The following is a 25,420-nucleotide window of genomic DNA, read 5'->3' as shown; positions in this document are numbered from 1 at the left end:
ATACAGTGATGGTCATACATCCAATGACCATTTGGAACTAATGTTGAGTGAGTTGTTTTTTGCTCTGTTGTTGACAGTAATGACGACAATTCATGCAATGACCATTTGGAACCAATGTGGACTGACTTGTTTTTTGCTCTGTTATTGACAGTAATGGTGACAATTTATGCATTGCTGGGGGTAAGTGTAGACGGTATGGTAGCTAATTTGAGGCCTCTATTCTCTTTTCAGGATCCTGATGAGCTAAGGTTTTTCTCTCTCCTTGTTCCTAGGTAATAAGTATGAAGTCAAGGTATACACTGGTGATGTAATTGGTGCAGGGACAGATGCTGATGTCTTCATCAATATTTTTGGAGAGTATGGAGACACAGGTAATGGGTTTGAATTATTTTTTTCAGAAGCCAAGCCCAGGACTATTTTGTAGATGGGGTTCTTCCCACAATCCTGGCAGAGGAAGGCAGCTTGAGCCCCACTTTGGGCTCCTCTATTGAGCATCTCACTTCTTGTGATGTGATTTGGAGTGACCTGTCCTGGGCAGCAGGTGTTCATTTTGTGTTGTAAAGTTTATGTGTGTGATGTGTTTTCCGATTACAGTATGGCTGGTTTGTGGGTTCATTGCAATTGTCCTGCATCTCAGATCATGGAAACTCCCAAGCTTCACATCTCTGGGAAACTCATTCTCACTTACTCTATCTTCCTAAGCTCCATGCCCATCTTGAATTATACTTTGGGATGTGGCTGGGTGTGGCCTGACTCAATGCAGTAGTTTGGGGCAGAACAGAATGAGGCTGGGAATAGAATTTGACTTGGCCTCACAGGGAAAGCAAGAACTGAGAGCTCAGACACAGCTGTAGGTGTTGAGAGGAATTTCAGGTCAGAAGAATGAGACAGGTGGTTCTCTTCTGCTTCTGCCAATTTAGCAGAATTACATAGGAGTTGGAAAAGCTACAAAGACATGTGAATTTTGTAACAATATACTAAAGAATTCAAAATGAATTGCTAAGCTTATAAGGAAAAAAAAAAAAGAAATCTCCAGGTGCCAGTGCTAGAAATGAAGAGGGAATTCAAAACCAAAGTGTTAACTATGAATAGATGTGGTGGCTCCTGGAAGGAGAGAGCTTTCATGCTCAACAATCTAGAGGATGAGCTTTCATACCCATGTGGGGTCAGGAAATGAGACCTTGGCCCTGCATGAGTCAAGAGATTTGAAATTAAAACTGAATATAAAGCCAGAAGCCCTGATGGTTCAGAGGAGCATCTTCAGTGAAAAAATAGACCAGGAAAAAATTTGCTCATCAGTACAGTAAACGTTTCTTGGCAAGAGCTCTAAATTAAAAGAAAATGCTGAGAAATTGATACCTTAGGCCTGCACTGCATGTGGGCTTGAGGTTTGATTTAACACTACAAGTGTGATTTGGGAGCCCCTCTCCCTCAAGTACAGAAAATTGGTTTCATGCCACTAATACCTTTAGATATTTGGCAAAAGCATTTGCAAGACTGCCTGAAATTTCCACAGATAAAATACTGAAGATGGGTTCACTTTCCAAAACTAGAAAACACTCAAATATATAATTCATCATAATTAAGCATTAATCAATACAACACACAGTAAGATTAAATCCTCAAGAATTTCAGATAATTAGATACATTGTGGCAAAACTAAAGGCAAAGGGAAATATTTTAAAAGGAAGCAGATTTGGCAGATTACTTTCTATAAAAACAATAATTAGATTGATAGCAAATTCCTATCAGCAACCTATGTAGGTCATAAGTATATGGAATAGTATCTTCACTATTCTAAGCAAGGTTATATATCATCCCATAATTCTATAACAGCTAGGTTATCATTCCAGAGTGAGGGCTAAATTAGCAAATTTCCTTGCAAACAAAGATAAATAGAGTTTACCATTCATATGCTTAAACAACCACTAAAGGATATACTTCAAGAAAAAGGAAATTGTACACAGAAGAAAGGAATGAGATACAAGAAACAAAGGTGAGCAAAAATGGATAACCGTGTAATGAATCTAAGCAAGCATTGACTATACAAAACAACAGTAATGATGACTAACATCACCGCATGAAGAAGTGTGGACCTCAAACAATTAAAATCAATAATATTTGAGAAGGAAAGTGGATGATGAGAGTTAAGACATAGTAAGGGTCTTGGCCCCTGCTGATCTCCCCATTCCCAAGAGAGTAGGGATAATGATTAACTGTAGATTTTAAAAAGTATGCATATCAAAATTGTAAAAGTAACCACCCCAAAACAGAAATGTATAATTTGAAAACCAAAGGAAGAAATAAAAGGGAATAAAAATCCAATAGAAGGAAGGAAATGAAGAAAGGGAAGCAAAGAAAAAACATGGCTAATAGCAAAAAGTAAAACAAATGTATTAATAAATAGAACAAAGTCAGCATTTAAAAGATGGATATTCTCTTAGATGAAAATTCAAAAATCCAGCTTAAATACAGTATATGATACAGAAAGCCTGAGAATAAATAGGATGAAATAATATATACCAGGAGAACATTAACAAACAGGAAAGATTCTGGCATAGCTATATTAATATCTGTCAAATGAAACTTTAAGGCAAACAACTTTGTTCAAATAAAAATATATTAGACAATGACAAAAGGAATAATGACAAAAAGAATGATACAATAATTTTGAACTTGTGTAAACTTAACAACATATTCCAAAAATATGTGAAGCAAAAATTAACAAAATTCTTGGAGGAATTTGGCAAATACAGAATCATAGTGGGAGATTTTGATACAATACTCTCAATAATGGATAGGCCAAATGCATACAAATTTAGTATGAGTGGAAAAGATTTTAACTTTAATAAGTTAATAAGCTTGACCTAAAGGGAGTATATAGATTACTGCATCCAGCTGGTAGAGAATACACATTCTTATCAAGCATATAATGACCATATACAAAATCACAAAGCAAGCCTTAACTTAAATGAATCAATAATATAGAGACAACATTCTTTGATCATAAGGCAATAAAATTAGAAGAAATGTCCACATCTCACCCCATTTAAAAATTAAAAAGCATATGTCTAAGTAATTAAAGAATAAATTATAATATGAATAATCTGACAGCACGTGTTATATCATCATCACCACCACCACCACCTGGAACAGAATTTATCCGGGGAAACTAGAGGAGACAGTAGCAATAGCAACTATGCAGGTCCCTGTTACCCATCACATACTGAGTCATTCCAGGAGGATCTTGCAGGGCAAGACTGCAGACCTGGGAGAGAAATACTGGCCCTTGGGCTGTAAGGTGTAAGCTACATTATTGGAGAAGGCTAGTCTCTTTCCTGGGGCTGGGGTCCCATAGCAATATGACATGGGAGAATCTTGGCCTTTGGTCCTCTTCTGCCACATCATCATTTATACTTGAGGGAACATGAGGGTCTTCTCTAGCATACTAAAGAGGCTGGGGTCCAAGCCTTATGATTGACACTATATGATGTAGCTTGATCTTTCATCTCAGCATCCTATAAAGATTCTTTTAAGAACATGCTGTAGCCAATTTCCAAGGAGATCTGTAATCACTAAAGAAATTAGAGCAGCAATTAAAATTCACCTAAGACATCACACCAAGAAGATTGTTCAGGCAAAATCTACCAAATATTTAAGAAATTATGAATCTCCATCTTATATAAATTGTTCCAAAGAATAGGGAAAGAGGTAATGTGTCCTAGTTTATTTTATGATTTTTGATACCAAAATCAGGCTGATAAATTAAGAGAAAGAAATGTACAGATTAGTCTTATTTATGAATAAAGACCTAAATATCTTTTTTTAATTAATTAATTTATTTATTTATTATACTTTAAGTACTAGGGTACATGTGCACAACGTACAGGTTTGTTACATATGTATACATGTGCCACGTTGGTGTGCTGCACCCATTAACTCATCATTTACATTAGGTATATCTCCTAATGCTATCCCTCCACACTCCCCCCATCCCATGACAGGCCCCAGTATGTGATGTTCCCCACCCTGTGTCCAAGTGTTCTCATTGTTCAATTCCCACCTATGAGTGAAAACATGCGGTGTTTGGTTTTCTGTCCTTGCGATAATTTGCTCAGAATGATGGTTTCCAGCTTCATCCACATCCCTAAAAAGGACATGAACTCATCCTTTTTTATGGCTGCATAGTATTCCATGATGTATATTTGCCACATTTTCTTAATCCAGTCTTATCATTGATGGACATTTGGGTTGGTTCCAAGTCTTTGCTATTGTGAATAGTGCCACAATAAACATACATGTTCATGTGTCTTTATAGCAGCATGATTTATAATCCTTTGGGTATATGCCCAGTAATGGGATGGCTGGGTCAAATGGTGTTTCTAGTTCTAGATCCTTGAGGAATCGCCACACTGTCTTCCACAATGGTTGAACTAGTTTACAGTCCCACCAACAGTGGAAAAGTGTTCCTATTTCTCCATTCTCCACATCCTCTCCAGCACCTGTTGTTTCCTGACTTTTTAATGATCGCCATTCTAACTGGTGTGAGATGGCATCTCATTGTGGTTTTGATTTGCATTTCTCTGATGGCCAGTGATGATAAGCATTTTGTCATGTGAAAGACCTAAAAATCTTAAATATTAGCACACCAAATTGATAAATAAATATATAGATATATGACAAATAATTTCTACTCTGTAAGGTTTATTCCAGGGATTTAATGATAATTTAACATTAGTCTATTTATATAATTTATCATAGTAACAGATTAAAGAGAAAGAATTATCTTGATGCAGGAAAATTTGCATTATTTACTTTTTAAAAACCCATAGAAAACTAGAAATAGAATTTTTTTGAAAAATATAAGGCTATCTACCAAAATATGCACAAATATCATGCTTAATTTTGAAAACTTTAAAGCACTCTTTTTAAAGCCAGAAACAAAAGAAATAGTCCAGCTACTCATTATTTCTATTCTTCACAGTACTAGAGGTCCTAGGGCCAGAAAAAAGGGCAAGTAAAAGAAATAAAAGCTATAATGGTTGAAAATGAAATAACAAACTTTCATTTTCATAAAAAATAATGATCATCTACAAAATCCAGGAGAATTTACAAACCATTAGAACCAATGAAAGAGAAAGTTACTAAAGTTGCTGGATATAAGATTACCATACAAAAAGTAATAAAAATAAGTCATGCAAACATTTAATTTAAAAATATATTATTTACATTAGCAATTACAAGTTACCTAAGAATAAATGTTAAAAAGAGCCTTTTGGGAAAACTATAAATTTTTATTGAAGGATATACAAGAATATGTAAATAAATTGAGAAATACGTTCATGGATGAGAAAAGACTCAAATTCATTAATATGTCAAATTTTCCCAGGTTGTTTTATAAATGCAATACAATTTCAGTCAAAATCTTAAAAGGCAATACCCCACAGTTTACATTGCTACTAAAATTCATGTAGGGCTGAGCCATAAAGAGCTAAATATTGACAAGACAATTTTGAATAATGAAAATAATGCTAACAATATTAATAATATGAGAATATTTTCCCTGCCAGATATTAAGACATTTTAGGTCTCTAAAAACTAAAACAGTGTGATATTGCTAGATGGATAAACAAAATAAAGCAATGAAACAGAATAAAGAGTCTAGAAGCACACATAGAGTTGGCATTATAAATCAGAAGGAAAAGATGAAATGTTCAATTAATGGTGTTTGAACAATTGTCTAACCATATGAAAAACAATAAAATTAAATTCCTGCCTTTTACCACGCACAAAATAACTTTCAGATGGGCTAAAGACTTAAATGTGAAAAAGCAAAAATATAAAATTTTTAGAAGAAACCCTAAAGGAGTATCTTTTTAATCTGAATTTAGAGATGGGATTTCGTAAACAATTCATTAAAAACATAAGCAACAAAGGAAAATATTGATAAATTGAAGTCTATTAAAACAAGAAAAATATCTGTATGCTAAACATAGGCAAACAAGACAAGAGAAAAATGGAATAAAAGATATAAATGGAAAAATTACAGAACAGCAAAGCCTAAATGGCCAAAAGATATTCATGAACATATTCTCAATCTCCCCAAATTAAGTAGGGGAATGCAAATTAAAACTACAATAAGATGCTGTTGGGTACACATTGAATAAAAAATTTTAAAAATATATGTTAATAATGATTGTGGGGAATAGGAATCTTCATATACTACTGGTGGTAATTAATGTAGTACAACCATTTTTGGAGGTAAATTTTGCAACATCTAATAAACTGAAGATGAGCACACCTCAGGGTCCAGAAACTGTAGGTATCTATTCAGAGCTGTTCTTACAAATGTGCAGTAGGAGATAGGTACAGAAGAGTCCATTTCAGTGCTGTTTGCAATAGTAAAAAATTAGAAGCAACCTAAATGTCCATCAGTAGAAGAATGCATAGACAACAGTGTTTCCTTCACTCAATGACTATTATACAGCAGTCAGATGAATAAACTAAAGTTATGACTATCATCAAGGTACTCTCAAAAGGATAACATTAACTGAGAAAAAGCAAGTAGCATAAGGGTATGTGACAATGATAACAGGAACAATAGCAACCACCTCAGCAGCAATGATAATATAATAGTGACTACCATACTTCAGGAGCCGTCCTAAGTGCTGTTTGTGTATTAATTCAGTCAGTCTCACAGTAAAATCCTATGAGGGAGGCACTGTTATTATCTCCATTGTACAGATGAAGAATTTGAGGTAGAGAGGTGTGTACTATGATACTATTTATGTAAAATTCTAAAACATGCATAAATAGTATATCTTCTATATAGATACATATATACACAAACAAAAATTCTTGGGAATGATATGTACCAAGTTGAAGATAGTGTTTATTTCGGGAAAGGAGTAGAAGGGAAGAGATGGACAGTGAGGCCTTAGACATATCTCTCATGTTTTACATCCTTAAGAAATGAGAAAGGTCTGGAGAAAACTGGACAAAATGTTAGTATCTGTTATCTCTCTTAAATCTGGATGGTGGGGACATGAATGTCTTATATCATTTTCTGTATGTTTGAACTGTCACAATTTAAAATTTAAAAAAAATTAAAAAGAAAGAACACAGGATGGTTTCAGCAAAAATTGGTGCCTAGATAAGATTTGTAGATACACGATAATGGAAAATTGCAGAGCAGAAAGAACAGGTTAAAATTTGAGTCCTAACTAAGTGCTTATAACCTGCATGACTTTTGGCAAGTTATTTAACTTCTCTAAGTCTCTGTTTCTTCATTTGCAAGACAGAGTTAATAATATCTCCTTCTTGAATTGTGATGAGGAATAAATGAGAGTAAAACCCAAAACTATGTTAAACAACCAGCAGCATCTGATAGTATTAATACTCACCAGCACTGTTTTCCAGAAAAGGAGTCAGGTCTAAGGAAGTCTGTAGGCTGAATACCAATAGCCCCTTTACCAACTGCTGTGGCTATTGTTCCAATTCAGGACAAGCAACTGGCAAAAGCAAGGCAGGGTCCTAGATCTAGAGATGGGGGTACAATTCGGTTTAGTAGGATCGGGACTCTAGAGTAAGGCAGAAATCAAAAGCTCAGTTATAGGACCTGGGCACAAGCCACACATGAAGCAAACCTCTGCCTTGTTCAGAGAGTGGAGGGATGTAAGGAGCCCTTAGATCTCAGGAGGAAGTTGCCCTTGTTGACTTTGGAAGAGCATCTTTCAGTGGGTGGACCATGAAGGCTTGGAAATTCTTTTCTTCTGGTCTTTTTGTAATTTCTTTTGTATGTCTGTGCATACAGGGGAGTGTAGGCTAGAAAATGAAAAGGACAACTTTGAAAAGGGAGCTGAAGACAGATTCATCCTGGATGCCCCGGATTTGGGGCAGCTGATGAAGATCAATGTTGGCCACAACAATAAGGGGGGATCTTCAGGTTGGTTCCTGTCCCAGGTGAGTTCAGCTGCTTCTCTGTGGTCCCTGTGGCCTTGGAAGGGGGGCTTCTTGTTCTTCAGAGGGTTGTATCTCAGTCCCAGCTTTCCTCTCTAGATCCATCTGCATCCACTCTTCTACCTAAGCCAGATGGCCAGCCATTCTGCCCTCCTTATGGCCTCCAAGATGTCACTCACGTTACCGTCTTCACAGGAAGTCCAGTACTTTCTCTGTTTTTCCTCTCTCTCTCTCTCTCTTTTCTTTTTAGGGTACATGTGCACAAGGTGCGTGTTTTTACATAGGTATACGTGTGCCATGTTGGTTTGCTGCACCCATCAACTTGTCATTTACATTAGGTATTTCTCCTAATGCTATCCCTCCCCCAGCCCCCCAGCCCCTGACAGGCCCCGGTGTGTGATGTTCCCTGCCCTGTGTCCAAGTGTTCTTATTGTTCAATTCCCACCTATGAGTGAGAACATGCAGTGTTTGGTTTTCTGTCCTTGTGATAGTTTGCTGAGAATGACGGTTTCCGGCTTCATCCATGTCCCTGCAAAAGACATGAACTCATCCTTTTTTATAGGAAGCCCAGTACTTCCATCTGAACCTAGCCGGGGCCTGTTCATTCTTCAAGACTCTGCCACGAAGCTTTCCCTGACCCTGGCCCACCAGAACCTCTCCCTCCCGTGAAACTTTAGAACCCCGCTTGCTTATAGCATTCATTTGATCCAAGCGTATGATTTCTTGTGACTTATCTTGACCTGTTGCTTTGTACCACAAATTTCTGGATCTCAAGTGTTATAGTTTCACCTATCCAGGACAAAGTTAAGAATCAAGAAGAAAGCAAAAAGGCTCCTGAGCAGCTAAAACGTATCCCATTCAAAGTTGTAAAGAAAGCTCATGTCCCTGGCTTTATCTGGACTTGCCCTGATTTTGAAGGAAGACCCCTTCAGACTTGCACTCAGAATCTAGTGCTTACCTGTAATCCCTTCTAGTAAACTTGTTTCCTGTAATTTTAAACCTCTAGCGGAAAATTAGAAGGGGACAGAGGCACTGTAATGGGTAGGGTTATCGAGAACAGTAAGGGGAAGTCAGAGAAGATATAAAATACCAAAAGAATATTAAAAATTCACACCAGGCTGAGGTCAGTTAGAAAACAGGCAACCGGCCTTTTGCATAGACTTCCCTCAGTTATGAAGACATCTACGTATAATATTTCTGTTCATTACAGAATGATAGGAAAAGGTTAATGTGTTATATATTTTTGAAAAAGTATTTTGAGAAAGGTCTTATTGCTTAAAATAGAAAACTCAGATTTATAACAACTTGACTGTAAAGAATGAGGCTGTCTGATAGTTGAGGTTTTGTTATTGCTTAACTTTATTTATCTTCTTGTATCAGGAAAATATTTGGCTGCAAGGATCAGAAGATTCAAGTGCAGTGTTAAACAACTAGGAGCTTATTTTTTTCAGCTCATCCTGCATTTTTTCAGCCAGGAAATCCAAATGTGGTCAGCTCAGGGCTGGTGCAGCTGCTTTCTGAGGCACCTGCTCCCTCTCTGCATTACCATCACCAGCACTGGGACTTTCATCCTCCAATTTGTTGCCTCATGAGCACATGATAGCTACTGAATCTCTAGGCATCTTATCTATGTTCCAGACAGAAAGAGGGGGAGAGAAAAAGGGGATAAAGGCTTTGACAAGGGGGATAAAGACTGTTTTCTGGCAAATCATGCCTTATTTTGAAAAAAGCAGAGCCCTCCTTGGAACTTCTGGCTACATTTCACTGGCCAAGTGTGTATTATGTGGACACCCTAGCTGCAGTGAAAACTGGGAAATCAGGTGGTTAGCTTTCAGCCTGTAGAATAGAAGCGGACTAGGAAGAAGGTGATTGGAAAGGGTGTTGAGTGAGCATCCTAGTGATGGCCACACCTCTTTTCATAATTAGTCTGAAAGTTCCTTGAGGGCACCTCCCTAGCTCTTGGCATGGGACTGGGCATTGAATCAACAAAGGAAGAAATGCCCAAATTCCTTTGGAAAGGAAGGGCTTGCCTGGTCCTAAGAGCAGCAAGCCTGGTACTGAACAGGGTACCAGGAGGCTAAGTGGAACTGCTGCTTGGATTGGAGAAGAAATAGGGCGTGAGTCCAGAATCCAAATAGCCAATACACCAGCAGAAGTGTGTTTTTAGGTGGTTTTCTACTTAGCTGGGCAAAGCGGGGAGAGGAGGCCTGTGCATTTTATGACCTCAGCCAGGGCGGGGCACAGAACAGGTACCTTGAAGTCCACTTTCTTCATTCTGAAAAGGAAGACAGCAGAGTGAAAACACAAGGTTTAGTGGACGGAGCTTTAAAGGGTGAACGGTTTCACTCTCTTGAACTCAGGTTCCTTCTTGGTCACACGGGTGCGTTGTGCTCTCAGGAAGGTTACCCAAGGAGGTTCACATGCCGAGATGTGTTTCTTTGTTGCCTTACCCTCAAAGGGCAGCTTGGCAAGGTGTGAAATCTATGGGTGAAAACACTTTTTTCCTTTAAAACCTTGTGGATTGTATTCCGTTAACTTCTGAAATTTGATATTGAGGCCAAGTAGACTTTCGTTTTTTTCCGGGTAACCTAATTTTTTTTTTCCTGCCAGATGCTTGCAGATGTTTTTCTTTATATTAATTCAAAAGTCTTGCCAGACAGCATCTAGGGGTAGGGTCTTTGCCTGCCCGCCCACCCGCCTGCCCTCCCTTCCTTCCTTCCTTCCTTCCCTCCCTCCCTCCTTCCTTCCGTGTTTGTTTTTAATTTCTCTGAAACACAGTATGTGTCTTCTATCTGATGGGCAGGCTATTTGTTTATTCATTTATTTATAATTAATTTATTTATAGGTCAGAAAAGAGATTTCTTATTGTATGTTAGATTCTTGCTTGGGTGGCATTTGTTCTGCTCTCTTCCTCAGGACAGCCAATTGCCCGTCTACTGGATTTCCATTCTCTACCTTCCAAAACTGGCAGTTTCCCCTTTACTCCTGTCATCTCTACTCTTTTGCATTCCTTGAGAACTTGTCAAATTCCCACCACATCATTGATTTGCTGTTCCACACTGAGTTCCACTTCTTTCTCCTGTCAATGTATATTTCAATTCTGAATGTATTTCTTTTAATTATTTTTTCTTACAAAATTAATACATGTTCATCATAAAACACTTAGAAAATATAAATAAACAACAAAAAAACTCGTAATTTTACCACCCAAACATAACCAGTTAATATTTGAATGAATATCCTCTAGTCATTTTTCTATTAATTAATATATATATCACTTATCACCTATATATGTATCATATTATCACCCCATATATACGTGTGTATGTATATACATATATTCATTATGATACCATATATATGCGTATATGCACATATGTACATCTGTACGTGCATGTATGCACATACGCGCACATCTGTACGTGCATGTATGCACATACGCGCACATCTGTACGTGCATGTATGCACATACGCGCACATCTGTACGTGCATGTATGCACATACGCGCACATCTGTACGTGCATATGTATGCACATACGCGCACATCTGTACGTGCATATGTATGCACATACGCGCACATCTGTACGTGCATGTATGCATGTATGCACATATGCGTGCATGCATGCATGTATGTACATGTATATATGACACCATATATATGGTGTCATAATGAATACAATATTTTACAAACTTATATTTTACAAACTTGTTTCCATTTTTAAATATAGCATGCATATATCCCCATGTTATTTAAACAGAATGACATGGCTATTTTACAATATAATTTTTTGTGTGTGTGTGACAGAATGTCACTCTGTTGCTGAGGCTGGAGTGCAGTGGCAAAATCTTGGCTCATTGCAATCTCTGCCTCCCGGGTTCAAGCGATTCTTCTCCTGCCTCAGCCTCCCAAGTAGCTGGGATTACAGGTGCCCACCACCATGCCTGGCTAATTTTTGTAGTTTTAGTAGAGACAGGATTTTACCATGTCAACCAGGCTGGTCTCGAACTCCTGACCTTAGGTGATATGCCTGCCTCGACCTCCGAAAGTGCTGTGTTTACAGGTGTGAGCCACCACGCCTGGCTCCAGTGTAATTTTTAATGATGGAAGTAAGTGTTTTAGATCTACCATGACTTATTAAACCAATCTCCTTTTGTCAAATGTTTCTATTTTTTCCTCAAAATTATTATACGACATAATTATGCTATATACTGTATATTATGTAATATATAAAATGTATATTATGCTATACAGGTTGAATATACCTTATTGGAAATGCTTGGGACCAGAAGTGTTTCAGATTTCAGGTTTTTTTGAATTTGGAATATTTGCATATACATAATGAGATATCTTGGGATGGGACCCAAGTCTAAACATGAAATTTATTTGTTTCATATACACCTTATGCAAGTACCCTGAGGTAATTCTACACAGTTTTAGTCGATAATTTTTTACATGAAGCAAAGTTTTGACTGTGTTTGGACTGCGACCCATCATATAAGGTCTGGTGTGGAATTTTCCACTTTTGGTGTGTTGTCAGCACTCAAAAAGTTTTGGACTTCGGAGTGTTTTGGATTTCGGTTTTCAGATTAGGGATGTTCAACCTGTGTATATACATATATACAGTATACTATTATACTATAAATAGTGCTGTGACAAACGTTTCGTGCCTTATCTTTATGTACATCTATGATTATTTCTTACAGTAAATTCTCAGGAGTTGGTGAAAGAACAGGCAGAATTTTAAGAACTTTGATCTATTTGCTGCTGTATAGTTTTATTTTTCTTGATTTCCTTTCTTACTTAACTTAGTTATTTTTTAATCTCATCTGATTGCCTTTTCATTGTAGTCTTATCTGTCTTTAAAGGTATTTACTCCTATTTCATAAAGACTAAATCTTCTTATATTCTCTTAAGCACATCATTTGAATGGTGTGAGTTCTTTTGGTGTGTCCCATATTAGGTTCTTTCCAGAGTTCTGCCCCTCCTCTGATTCTTTAGAATGATCTTCTCTGTCTTTGATTCAAGAATTTGCAAGGTCTTAAGTTGGTGTATTCCCTTTACCCAACCTTAAATGAGGTGGGTCTTGTTCAGACTTGGTATCTGACAATAGTCAAGGTGCCCCTGAAACATAGGGCATGCTTATTAAATCTCCCATCTTCCTACTCCTCCTCTCTTCTTCCTCCTCCCACTTCTATTTTTATTCTTGGCTCCATTTGGGTAATAACTGAACTCCCATCTCACATCCAGGGTTGATTGGAGTCTCTTAGTCCAATTCTCAGATCCTGGATGGTACTGTCCTGGTATAGCTCTGCCCTGATGTGATGGTTTCTTTTCTTATTCCTATTGTCTGAGTCTTTGATACAAGTTGGTTGCATTTTATGCAAGAGATGCGTTCCTAAAAATCTATATACTTTTTATTCTTTTATTTATTTATTTATTTTTTGAGACAGAGTCTTGCTCTATCGCCCAGACTGAAGTACAGTGGCACGATCTCGGCTCACTGCAAGCTCTACCTCCTGGTTTCACGCCATTCTCCTGCGTCAGCCTCCTGAGTAGCTGAGACTATAGGTGCCCGCCACCATGCCTGGCTAATTTTTTTATATTTTTAGTAGAGATGGGGTTTCACCATGTTAACCAGGATGGTCTTGATCTCCTGACCTCGTGATCCTCCCACCTCGGCCTCCCAAAGTGCTGGGATTACAGGTGTGAGCCACCATGCCCAGCCAAAATCTATATACTTTGAAATTCATTTGAGACAGAATTTCCTGCAGGAATAATGTAAAGCAGAGGGTTGTGCACTTTGAACATATATAGAGACAACCATGGAAGTGTGTTTTTGTTCTAATGCTTTTGTTTTTTACAGTATAGTCTTCAATATTTTACAAAGCTACCAGTTGCTTGCTTGGTCTTGGTAGCATTTTATCATCTTAATCCTGTTCTAAAGTGATCGAATTTTTAAAATAAATTTTATTGTGTGTACTTAGGGTATATAACATGATGTTATGAGATACATGTTGACAGTAAAAAGGTTACCCCCTGCCCATATTGTAATATGACTGGAGGACACATTCTAGCTATTAACAATTCTACTTATCCTAGAGCGAGTTTTCAGTTGGATCTTCTGGGCACATTTTGAGAGGGCCCCTCAGCTCTTTGGTGTATTCTAGAAGGCACAATTATCTCAGCCTCACTAACGGCTCACATGGGAGTCCCTGAGGGAGGCATCATAGATTCCATTAGCCTTACTGTTGGTGGCTGATGTTTTCTGACCTGATCACAAGATCCTAGGATTCACTGTGCCTGATGTGGGGCTCGCAGTTCCCCTTGCATGGGCTCTGCTTCTCACCAATAAGGTCAGAATCCCAACCTTCAGCCTGTGAGAACAGTGATGATTTTGTCACAGTTTGCAAATCCAGGCTTCCAGTTCTTGTGACAAGTCTCACAGGGTACATGCTGCCAATTTTTTTGCTTCAATTTAAAAAATGATCTGCAGCAGTGGAGGGAGCAGTGGCTCAGTAATTCAAGTCAGAAGGTAATTGCCAGTCATCCCTGTATGATTCTAAGCTTTACCAGGTATCCTGGACACAGTTGTGTCCTTGTGATAAGCTTTCCTTGGGCCACGAAGCAGATATCAGTACATTCTTAAAGTAGACTCAAGTGATTGGAAGATTGGATTAGATCTCCAGGTGCACCCTCAACAACACTTATCTACATCCTTGTCCCCTCTTCTCCTTCCCAGATTGTCATTGAAGATATTGGGAACAAAAGAAAATATGACTTCCCCCTTAACCGCTGGCTGGCCTTGGACGAAGACGATGGCAAAATCCAAAGGGATATCTTAGTGGGCGGAGCTGAGACCACAGGTAGAGTTGAAGAAAGGGGAGACTCTTTTGGGTATTTCACTTTCTGCCTAAGGGTCGGTGTTGGCATCTGTGGGGCTGGAGGCCTGTGATCAAACAGGAGCCAGCTGGGTCTGCAGTCAGCATTCCTCCTGCTCCTGAAACTGTTCTGTCCCACTGGGTTGCAGCCTGGGGCTCTGTTGTTGCCAGAGGACCTGGGGGATGCTGCTAAGCAGATACTAACTGCTCAGGGCAAAGGAAGTTATCCATAGGATGAAGCCAGAATGTGAACTTCTGACAAGCATGGATGTTTCCCAGGACATTGATTTACTCTGAACTCTTCCTGATATTGAGTGCTTAGTATATGCCAGGCCTTCTAGGTAGGTAGCTGACCTACATGGTGTCCTTCAATCCTCACAACCACCCTATAAAGTAGGAACTGTTATTGTTCCCATCTCACAGATGAGGAAACTGAGACAATGGAAGAGCCTTGTCCAAGGGCACACAGCTGGCAAGTGATAGATTCAGGATTTGGTCTGCTTCCTAAAGCCCTAACCTGTATGAATTCCACAGAAAACTTCCAACTCCCAGCATGGCAGTCATGGTCATGCATGTTCTAGAAAATCAGCGTTGATCCTGTGTACATCTGAGAATGTTCTCTGCAGCAGAACTCCCATGACTCACCATGGGAGAAAATCCATGTTCTGTAGTATAATGTACACATTTCTCCCCAATTTGGCTCCATTTATCCTACCCACAGAGTCTTCCCACACCCTCTCTCCCACTGCACATTCACACCTTCCATTCTCCCCTCCATCTTGTTCCCATGCCTTCCCTCTCCCCTCAACTCCCTGCTTGCCTTGCTCTTTCTCTCTCTCTGTCCTCGGAACCTGCCTTCTCTTCATCCTGCAAAGCCTTTTCTCTTCTTTCTGCCTCTCAAATTCCTGTTTCCAGTCACTTCCTCTGAGCCCTCCCTGACCTTCTCTGGCCTGGGTAACTTCTCCCTTCTTTTGCTCCATGTTCCTTGGCAGACCTTTATTGCTGCTGTTCAGAAAACTAAATGCTCCTCTGCTCCAGTCCTTTTCAACCTCAGCATTGTGGGCTAATGATTGTGAGGTGTGGCACAAATCATCTACAGATGAAAGTTTGCAGTTTACTTAAAAACATACTCGAATAGAATTAATATAATCCTATTGAATGTGTGAATATTATATGTCTCCTAGTGGTAGAAAAAGAGCAGAAATGATAGCAGCTGGGCATTGCTTATATCCTAAACGATGAAAGTACGTCTGATGTGGGAACACCATTTGTCCATGCATCTTAGAGAAATAAAGCTCGAGACCTATTTTTTTTTTCTAGAGCAATGACCATTCGTTTTTATTTATTTACTCCCAAAGGCCTGGAATCTAGTAAGCACTCAATAAATGCTGAACAAAAGAAAATGTAAGTTTAAGAATGAATAATACCCCCATGTAGTTGCATGTATTATCACTCAAAGAAATTTGGGATTTTTGTTTCTCTGAGGTTATGGGATAAGAGTGTGGGGTATGGTAGGGTGAGGGATGGGTGGGGGAATTAACAAGGCTTAAAGTGACAACTGCCTTAGACCCCAGGACAGAATTAAAGAATGTAGGCCAGGCATGGTGTCTCACGCCTGTAATCCCAGCACTTTGGGAGTCCAAGCGGGGGGTGGATCACTTGAGGCCAGGGGTTCGAGACCAGCCTGGCCAACATGGCGAAACCCTGTCTCTACTAAAAATACAAAAATTAACCAGGTGTGGTGGCACACGTCTGTAATCCCAGCCACTCAGGAGGCTGAGACACGAGAATTGCTTGAGCCTGGGAAGTAGAGGTTGCAGTGAACTGAGATCACACCACTAGATTCCAGCCTGGGTGATAGAGTGAGACTCTGTCTCAAAAAAGTAAAAAATAAAATAAAATAAAAAATCTAGGCCAGGCCAGTCCTTAGTAGAATTGCCTGTCCAAATGTTTGTCTTTGGTATTTTCTTTTACTTTGCCCTAAGAGTTTAATCTCCCTTTGCTAGTTCTTCCTCAGAATTCCATGTCCTCATATTGCCTCCTGATAGACCAGAACCTCAAATGGCCCAACCAACAATGTTCTCTCTTTCCCTCAACCCTCCCTCACCCTACCACATCAGGCAGCAAAGAAGGACATTAATGTCCTCTATTAAAAGTTATGTTTTTAAGTTATCAGCAAAAGAGCAAACAAAATGAATCAGATAGCCCTGAACATAAATCTCCATTAATGGAGTTGACTATTATAATTAGATTAGACATAACAGAATTCATCTGGCAGCTATTAATAATGTACGCATAGTAATTATCATTAATAATAAGTACTATTCTTAGCCAACCCGAGTTCCTCCTTCTCTTTGTTAGTTTCCTCTAATCAGCACTGACAGCTTCCTGTAATAATACGTGCGGTTTATTCTCAAACTCAGATGCATTGGACACACAAACTCTGGAAAAGATGAAATGAGGTCGAGAGGGACATTAGGTGGCATCTGGAGGAGTAGGACATGATGGGGAAAGAGGATGTGTGGAGGAGGAGGGCTTTGGGGGTGTTGTAACCAGGAAGGCGAGGAGGGGGTGGGATATTATGATGCAGCTCACATTGAACACTCTCTTTCCTGTTGTTTCCACACCAGCTATTACGTATATTGTCACCGTCTTCACTGGGGATGTCCGGGGGGCTGGTACCAAATCCAAAATCTACTTGGTCATGTATGGGGCCAGAGGGAATAAGAACAGTGGGAAAATCTTCCTGGAGGGCGGCGTGTTTGACCGAGGCCGCACGGACATCTTCCACATCGAGCTGGCTGTCCTCCTTAGCCCCCTGAGTCGGGTCTCCATCGGGCATGGCAATGTGGGTGTCAACAGAGGCTGGTACTGTGAGAAGGTAAGGGATGCCCCCAAGGACAGCCTTCCCTGATTCAACCCCTCTCCTCTTTAACTTGCAAGTACAAACTTTAACCTAAATCCTACTTCCTCTGAACTAGTTACAGAGTGCATGGGCAATCTCTTTCATTGGGCATTTTGGGTGGTTACATGTCCGTCCATCTTGCCTCAAAGGTGGTTAGGAACAGGGGCTGTTCTGTACATGCGTCCAAGGGCCAAGCAGGACAGGTTACCCAGAGGCACTCAGTTCGCGGTTATGATTATCCTGATTCCTGGTGTAGTGTTTCACCTCAGCTTATAAATCTTTCAATCAATAAGTATTTTAAAGTATATGTTTGTATTGTGGAATACTTATACTTTAAAGAACTTATATTAATAACTGTAAGACATAAGGAATGTTAAAAAGCAAACCTCAATTTTGTCTATCACACAGCTTGAGAAATAGAACATTCGCGATGCTTTTGAAACTCCTCTGTGTCCTTCCACAGTCACATATAGTCCTCTTTCCCTCAAAGGGCACATACTATTATGAATTTTTTCTATGTGTAAGCTTGTATTGTTTGTAACTAGCAATTTTTGTCCCTCCCTCCCTTCCTTTCCTTCCTTCCTTCCTTTTTTTTTGGACAGAGTTTCACTTCTGTCACCCAGGGTGGAGTGCAATGGCACGATCTCAGCTCACTGCAACCTCCACCTCCTAGGTTCAAGTGATTCTCCTACCTCAGCCTCCCAAGTAGCTGGGATTACAGGCATGCACCACCATGCCCGGCTAATTTTGTATTTTTAGTAGAGATGGGGTTTCACCATGTTGGCCAGGCTGGTCTTGAACTCCTGACCTCAGTTTATCTGCCTGCCTCGGCCTCCCAAAGTGCTGGGATTGCAGGAGTGAGCCATCGCTCCTGGCCATAACTGTCAATTTTCACTCAACATTATGTTTTAGAGATTTGTCCAAATGGTAACAGAAGTTGTAGTTCATCCATTTCCCTGCTGCAAAGTATTCCATTGTATGAATGAGTTACAATTTATTTCTCCATTCTTCTGTTGATGGATATTTTGGAGTGATTTCTTGATTTTTACTACTATGAGCAATCCTGCCATGAAGTTCTTGTACATGTATCTTTGTAGAAGTGTGCAAGAGCTTCTCAGAATGAAAGTGCTAGGTCACAGGGTAAGTGAATCTTCAGCTTTATAGGATAACTGTTATTTCCAAAGGATTCCAGATTGTTTTCCAAAATAGTTGCACCATTTTACTCTCCTGTCAGCCATGTGTAAGAGATATTTTGTTTTATACGTTCTTGTAAATGCTTGATATTGTCTGAATTTTTAATTTTCACCATTTTGGAGGTTGTAAAATGATCCTGTTGTGGTTTTAATTCTTATTTTTATGATTACTACCAAGGTTGAATGTGTTTTTATGTTTTTATTGGCCATTCATGTTTCTTTTTATGTAAAATGTCTGTTCATGTCTTTTACTGATTTTCCTATTGACCAATCTATCTTTGGACTTATTTTTAGGAGTTTTAAAATTTAATCTGGATATTAATTCTTTGTCGATAATATATGTTCAAATATTTTCTTATGGTTTGTAATGTTCTTTAAGTAAGAGATTTAATTTAAAAGTATCTAGTTTATCAATCTTTTCCTTTGTGACTAATGCATTTGGTATTATTGAAAGAAATGCACTTATCTCAGAGCTATGAAGACATTCTCCTATATCCTTTTCAAAAATTATTGTTTTAATTTTTCCATTTATATTTTTAAAATACCAGGAATTGAATTTTGTGAGGGAGAAATTCAATTTTATTTTTTTCCATGTAGATATGCAAATGTTCCAGCAACATTTATTGAAGGGCTTTTAAAACTTAACCAAGGTTAAGAATCACCTGGAATTCTTGATAAAAATAGATTCCTAGGCTCTAATTCAGACCTAATGAGTCAGAATTTCCAGGTAATCTGGATATTTAGCAAGTGGTTTAGATAATTCTTATCATTAAGAAAGTTTTGGAAGCACTGATTTACTAAATAGTAGTTCTTTTCCCACTGTTCTGAAAAGACATTTCTATCACACAAAAAATTCACAAAATTCATGACTTTGCCACTGAGTTTTCTAGTCTGTTCCACTTATTTAGTTTATTTCTACACTAATATAACACTCTGTCTTCATTTTTACCTTTATACTGTCTTAGTATCTGCTAGGGAAATTTGTTTACCTTGTTATTCTTTCTCAAGAATGTTTTGACTATTCATAACCATTTACCCTTCCAAAGAAATCTTTATTTATTTATTTTGCCAAATCCCATGAAGAACAGTGTTGAACAGAATTCATTTGGACCTATAGATTCATTTGAAAGAACTGACATCTTTACTATATTGACTTTCCCTGTCTATGGATATGGTATACTTCTTAAAATTTATGTCTTCTTTAATAGTTTTCAATATAGTTTTATATTTTGTGATAAAGAAATTGCATGTCTGTTAGATATGTTTAAGAGACCTTATAATTTTTGTTACTATTATAAGTGGTATCTCTTTAAAAATTATATTTTCTAACAATTTGTTGCTGATACAGAAATAGAAGTATTTTCTGGACATTTAGTTTACATATGGCCATTTTGCTAAACTCTATTGTTAATTCTGATAATATCTCAATAATTCTTTGTTTTTTTCTGTAGAAAGTCAAATTGTAATGATAACAGTTTTTTTTTTAATTTTCAAAGCTTATAGTTCTTTTTTCTCTTTTGTTTATTTGACCACATGGCCTAAGACCTACAGTACAATGCTGAGTAGTAGGATTAATAGTGGATATCTTTATTTTGTTTCTGATTTTAAAGGAGCTGCTTCTAATATTTTATTTGGTTGATTTTTTTTGCAAGTTTATGGTAGACATTCTTAGATTAGATTTGTAAAATTCCCTTCTACTTCTATATTGTGAGGAGTTTTTATGATGAATTGGTATTAAATTTTATCTAATGCTTTTCTGCACTTAATGAGATAGTTGTATGGTCTTTCTCTTTTATTCATTAAGTTGGTGCACTAATATGAGTGCATTTTCAAATGGCAAACCAACTGCTTTTTTTATAAGTCAAACTTGGTGATAATAGATTGTTTTACATGTTTTTAGAGTTATTAACATTTAATATAGAATTTTTCTGGCCGGGCGCAGTGGCTCAAGCCTGTAATCCCAGCACTTTGGGAGGCCGAGGCGGGCAAATTACGAGGTCAGGAGATCGAGACCAGCCTGGCTAACACGGTGAAACCCCATCTCTACTAAAAAAAAAAAAAAAAAAAAAAAAATGCAAAAAATTAGCCAGGTGTGGCAGCGGGCGCCTGTCCCAGCTACTTGGGAAGCTGAGACAGGAGAACGGTGTGAACCCTGGAGGCGGAGCTTGCAGTGAGCCGAGATTGCACCACCGCACTCCAGCCTAGGCAACAGAGCAAGACTCCATCTCAAAAAAAAAAAAAAAAACAAAAAAGAATTTTTCTATGTTCATGAGTAGCATTGGCCCCTTATTCCTTTCTTGTATATTTGTCGATTGGTTGTGATTTTAGAGTGAAATGAGAAGTATGTCCTTTCCTAAAAGAGAGTGTATAAAATTGCAGTGATGTTTCCCAAATGTTTGCTTGCGGTCTCCTGCAAAATTGTATAGGTGGGGGGGGGTGTGTGTGTGTGTGTATGTGTGTGTGTGCGTGTGTGTAATCTCTACCACTATTGAAATATATACCACTAAGGTGGTAAATATTTCTTATTGTAGAACAATTTTTGCTTTATATAGTTTGAGGCTATGTTACTAAGCATAGAATTATTATAGCCTCCTAGTGAGTTCAATCTTTATCATTATCCAATCTGATACTATTTATCTCTGAAGTGGGAAATTTAGTCTGCTTATATTTATTGTAATTACTGATATATCTGTTCTGCTTTTACTGTTTCTTTTTTCTTCTTTTAAAATTATTTTGGGTTGACTGTTTTTCCCTATTTCTTTTTTCCCTTTATAGTGATTTTACTGTACATACTTAATATGGGAAACCCTGAATGTAATTGATATCTTTACTCTTTTTTGGCAAATGCAAAGACCTTAGAAATCTCTAATAGTAATATTTCTGCATGCTATTTTTTTGCCTAGTATTTTAGCTCCATTTTAAACTATTTTAAAATATACATATTAGATATCATTGTTTTATAGAGTTGCTTGTTCAGATTTACCTACAAGTTTCCCAGTTTGTTTGCTTGTCACTTCTTCTTGCATCTAAGGCCTTATTTCTGGTGTCAATTTTCTTCTTCCTGAAGGACACCCTTTAGAAGTTTCTTTGGAAAAGGTCTATTGTTGGTAAACTCTGATTTTGTTCATTTGAAAAATGTTTTTTTATATCACTCTCATTCTTGAAAAACAATTTTAGGGTACAGAATTCTATACTGAGTTTTACTCCCCAGTATCTTCTGGTTTCTGTTAGTCTAATTGCCACTATCTGTTTTTTCTATCCAGATGCTCTTAAGATCTTGTTTTTGGCATTCTCCTGCTTCTCCTCAATATGTCTACATATGCATTTATTACTATTTATCCTGACTGACCAAGCTTATGATAACTATTTCTTAGGTAAAACTATTATTATTTTCTGTCTGGAGCAAAGACAAGGTAGGCTTCTCTTTGTAGATTTTTCCCTGTCTACCTTTTGTCTAAAGGAGCAGTCCTTCGAATATTTCTGCTTATTCAGTGTTTCCAGTTTGGAATCTCCATTTTGTAAAGCCCATGGCCTAGTTTCCCGCATCCTCAAGTGGCTATTAGTTTCCTGGTCTCTGAGTGCCTGAGATTGTCTTTTGCTTCAGGGCAGCACCAACTTTAGCATTCACATTTGCCCACTCTCTGGGTTTCTGCTTACTCGGAATTTTGCTGGTTCTTATGGCTTCTCTGTAATCCCTCGGCAGCTCAGCAATGTATGTAAAGTGATACTTCCTGTGGTTTATGTAACATATGGCTATTTTGCGGTGATGAGAGGCTTTTTAGGCTACCTAGTTTCTGGAATACCTAGTCCAGAGGCAAACATTTTTAATATATGAATTACACTAATTTATTTTTAAAGATAATGACAAAATAGTTTTTAAATAACAGAATATGATACCCTCAGGCTGGTTATATTTAACAAAACAATAAAACAAACAAAATCCTGAGATAAAAACCACAAGCTCTAGTAACAATACTATATTTTGTTGCTTACCTAACCTTTAACCTTCTAGAACCAGAACTTTTATCATAGATTTTTAAGCGCTTACTATATGTTTAGAACTATGTTCAGGGGACCCATGGGGTGAGAAAACACACAACCTCAGACTTTTAGGATTTTACTACTTCTTAAAAAGACAAAACTAACCAATACACAGTTAACAATGAGAGAACAATTCAAGAGTAAACGAGGAAACATCTGCAGGATTTGTTGAGAGGAAAGAAAGACTTGTAAATAAATTATTGGTGATTATACCCTCCTGTGCCCTCAACTTGTCAAGGATGCTCTCCAACTTTGCCTATGTATAGGTCCACTTCTAAATACATGGTCACATGGAATCTTCAGCATAAAAAATGGAGTGCAACAATGGATCCCAGTGGACCTCAGCCATAAATAGAAATTCTGAGGTTCTTCCTGATGAGTAGAAAAGATCCCAAACTGACAATTAGTGTCAGGAATACTTATATTCCTGGTTCTGCCACAGCTAAAGGTGCTAACTTGGGCACTTTATTCTCCTTTCTAGACCTCAGGTTTCCTATCTATTGAATGCAGGTGGGGTGAACTATATTAATTGCCAGTATATTTGTGTCAGAGGGCTAAATGTTTGAGGGGGCTACTGCCTGTGGTCCTGAGCCATCATTTATCTCTAGGGAGGAGCATTTCTCTGGGAGTTTGAAGGGGTACATACTCCCCTCCTACCATCCCTTAGCATCCTTCCTCTGGTGCTTCTTATAAGGTAAGGTTCATCACAATGGTCAATAGTGAGTATGAGGTGAGTATTACCTGGGAATATCTAAGGGCAAGAATTCAAGTTAAGGAAGTTACAGCCAATTTTTGTCACTATGAACAGTAGACAACAAATACCCAGTAAGACAATGGTTGGTCAAAACCTTGGCTGATGGGAGGGTCAGTTTAGTTTTCAAGTTAAAAAGATTAGTTTTCAAGTTAAGAAGGTAAAGCTTAGAAACCAGTAATGTGAGAGTCAAAATTTCTTTGCTGATAGAGGATTCTGTAGTGTGCCAGGAGCAATCCTTTCAACATTTATAATGTGAGTGTTCTAAATCCATGGGTTCAGAACTGGGGAGAGATAGAGAAGGTATAAGAGAGAAGGTTGAATGAGGATCAAGCCTAAAAGAGAGAAGTTGGTTTTTATATTACATTCCAGATATTAATTAGCTTGCATGGGACTTACTTTTTTCCTACAAGATAATTATAGGGAATTAACCTAGTAGTCTAGTTCATTTGGTTCAGATTAACTGAGATTTTATGATGTACTTAAAGAAATATGGTATTCAAAGAGGGTGTTGTGTATAGAGGAAAAGTTTGAGATTTGAATAGCAAATTGGAAGATGGGTGATACCTACTTTGGAAGACTCCTTGGAGGTTGCATTTCTTGATTTAAGATTTAATGAGATAGGCAACAGAAAAGGTGCCATTCCTTGAGAGTCCTAATACAGATGTCTCTAAATGTGGGGCTGGAAGCCTGCTGAACATCACGAAGAGGTCCCTGCTGGGGACTCAATGCTGGAGACACTGTGCTCCACTCTCCCCAGGTGGTGATTCTGTGCCCCTTCACTGGCATCCAGCAGACCTTCCCTTGCAGCAACTGGCTGGATGAGAAGAAAGCGGATGGGTTGATTGAGAGGCAGCTCTATGAGATGGTGTCTCTCAGGAAGAAGCGGCTGAAAAGTAAGTGAGAAAGACCCAGAACCTGGAGGCCTCAGCCAGGGCCAGCAAAGGCCAGAATGTCAGACCACTAGGCAAAAGCTATGAGGGCAGTCCACTCCTGCTTCTCAAGTCTCCTCTAGAAAGGAAGGAAAAATCTCCCCCAGCCCCGCCCAGCAGCTCCACTCTCCAAAGTACAGGCCATATAGAGTCACACCCCTGGTACCAAGGCTGACTCCAGTGTCACCAAATGGAATAAGCTGCTGTGATGAGCTAGGTGTTAACCTGAATCATTCACTACAGTGCACTCTGAAACTACTGGACATAGGGTGGGTGGAGTCAACTCGTCCCCCGATTTAAAACATATGAATACACTTTAGCCATTAAAAAGAACATTATAGCATCTTATTTTTAATAGTAAGGAATCCTCAGCTTTCTAAATTTGGCTATAATGGGTTTCTGAGAGTGGGACACACCTGTGTATACCCTGCCCTTCAGTCCTGATCATTTTGGATTTTTCCTTCTTCCCTACGGTAATATGAAAATCTCTTCACTTCCTGAAGTTTATGGTGCAACTTGATCTGTCTTGCAGAATTCCCCTGGTCCCTGTGGGTCTGGACGACTGACTTAAAGAAAGCTGGTACCAACTCTCCCATCTTCATCCAGATTTATGGGCAGAAGGGGCGGACAGATGAGATTCTCCTGAATCCCAACAACAAGTGGTTCAAACCCGGCATAATCGAGAAGTTTAAGGTAGGAGAGGAGTGTGATGGATGGGAGGGAGAAAGGAGGAAGGGATGTAGGGCATTCGTCCTGGGGA

The 25,420-nt window shown here is 38.5% G+C and overlaps 1 protein-coding gene across 1 annotated transcript in view; it reads left to right on the top strand.

The window, feature by feature from the left end:
* LOXHD1 (lipoxygenase homology PLAT domains 1) overlaps positions 1-25,420 on the top strand; it is a 181,203-nt gene that overhangs the window by 37,628 nt on the left and 118,155 nt on the right. The window contains exons 5-10 of the mRNA XM_054460472.1: positions 273-371; positions 7,814-7,962; positions 14,700-14,823; positions 17,469-17,719; positions 24,489-24,624; positions 25,193-25,353. Of these exons, the coding sequence (XP_054316447.1) occupies positions 273-371; positions 7,814-7,962; positions 14,700-14,823; positions 17,469-17,719; positions 24,489-24,624; positions 25,193-25,353 (920 nt within the window). The remainder of the gene's footprint in view (positions 1-272; positions 372-7,813; positions 7,963-14,699; positions 14,824-17,468; positions 17,720-24,488; positions 24,625-25,192; positions 25,354-25,420) is intronic.

The sequence above is a fragment of the Pongo pygmaeus genome, chromosome 17 (genome assembly GCF_028885625.2).
Source record: "Pongo pygmaeus isolate AG05252 chromosome 17, NHGRI_mPonPyg2-v2.0_pri, whole genome shotgun sequence".
NCBI lineage: Eukaryota > Metazoa > Chordata > Mammalia > Primates > Hominidae > Pongo > Pongo pygmaeus.
This window is presented reverse-complemented; position numbering and strand designations above follow the sequence as displayed.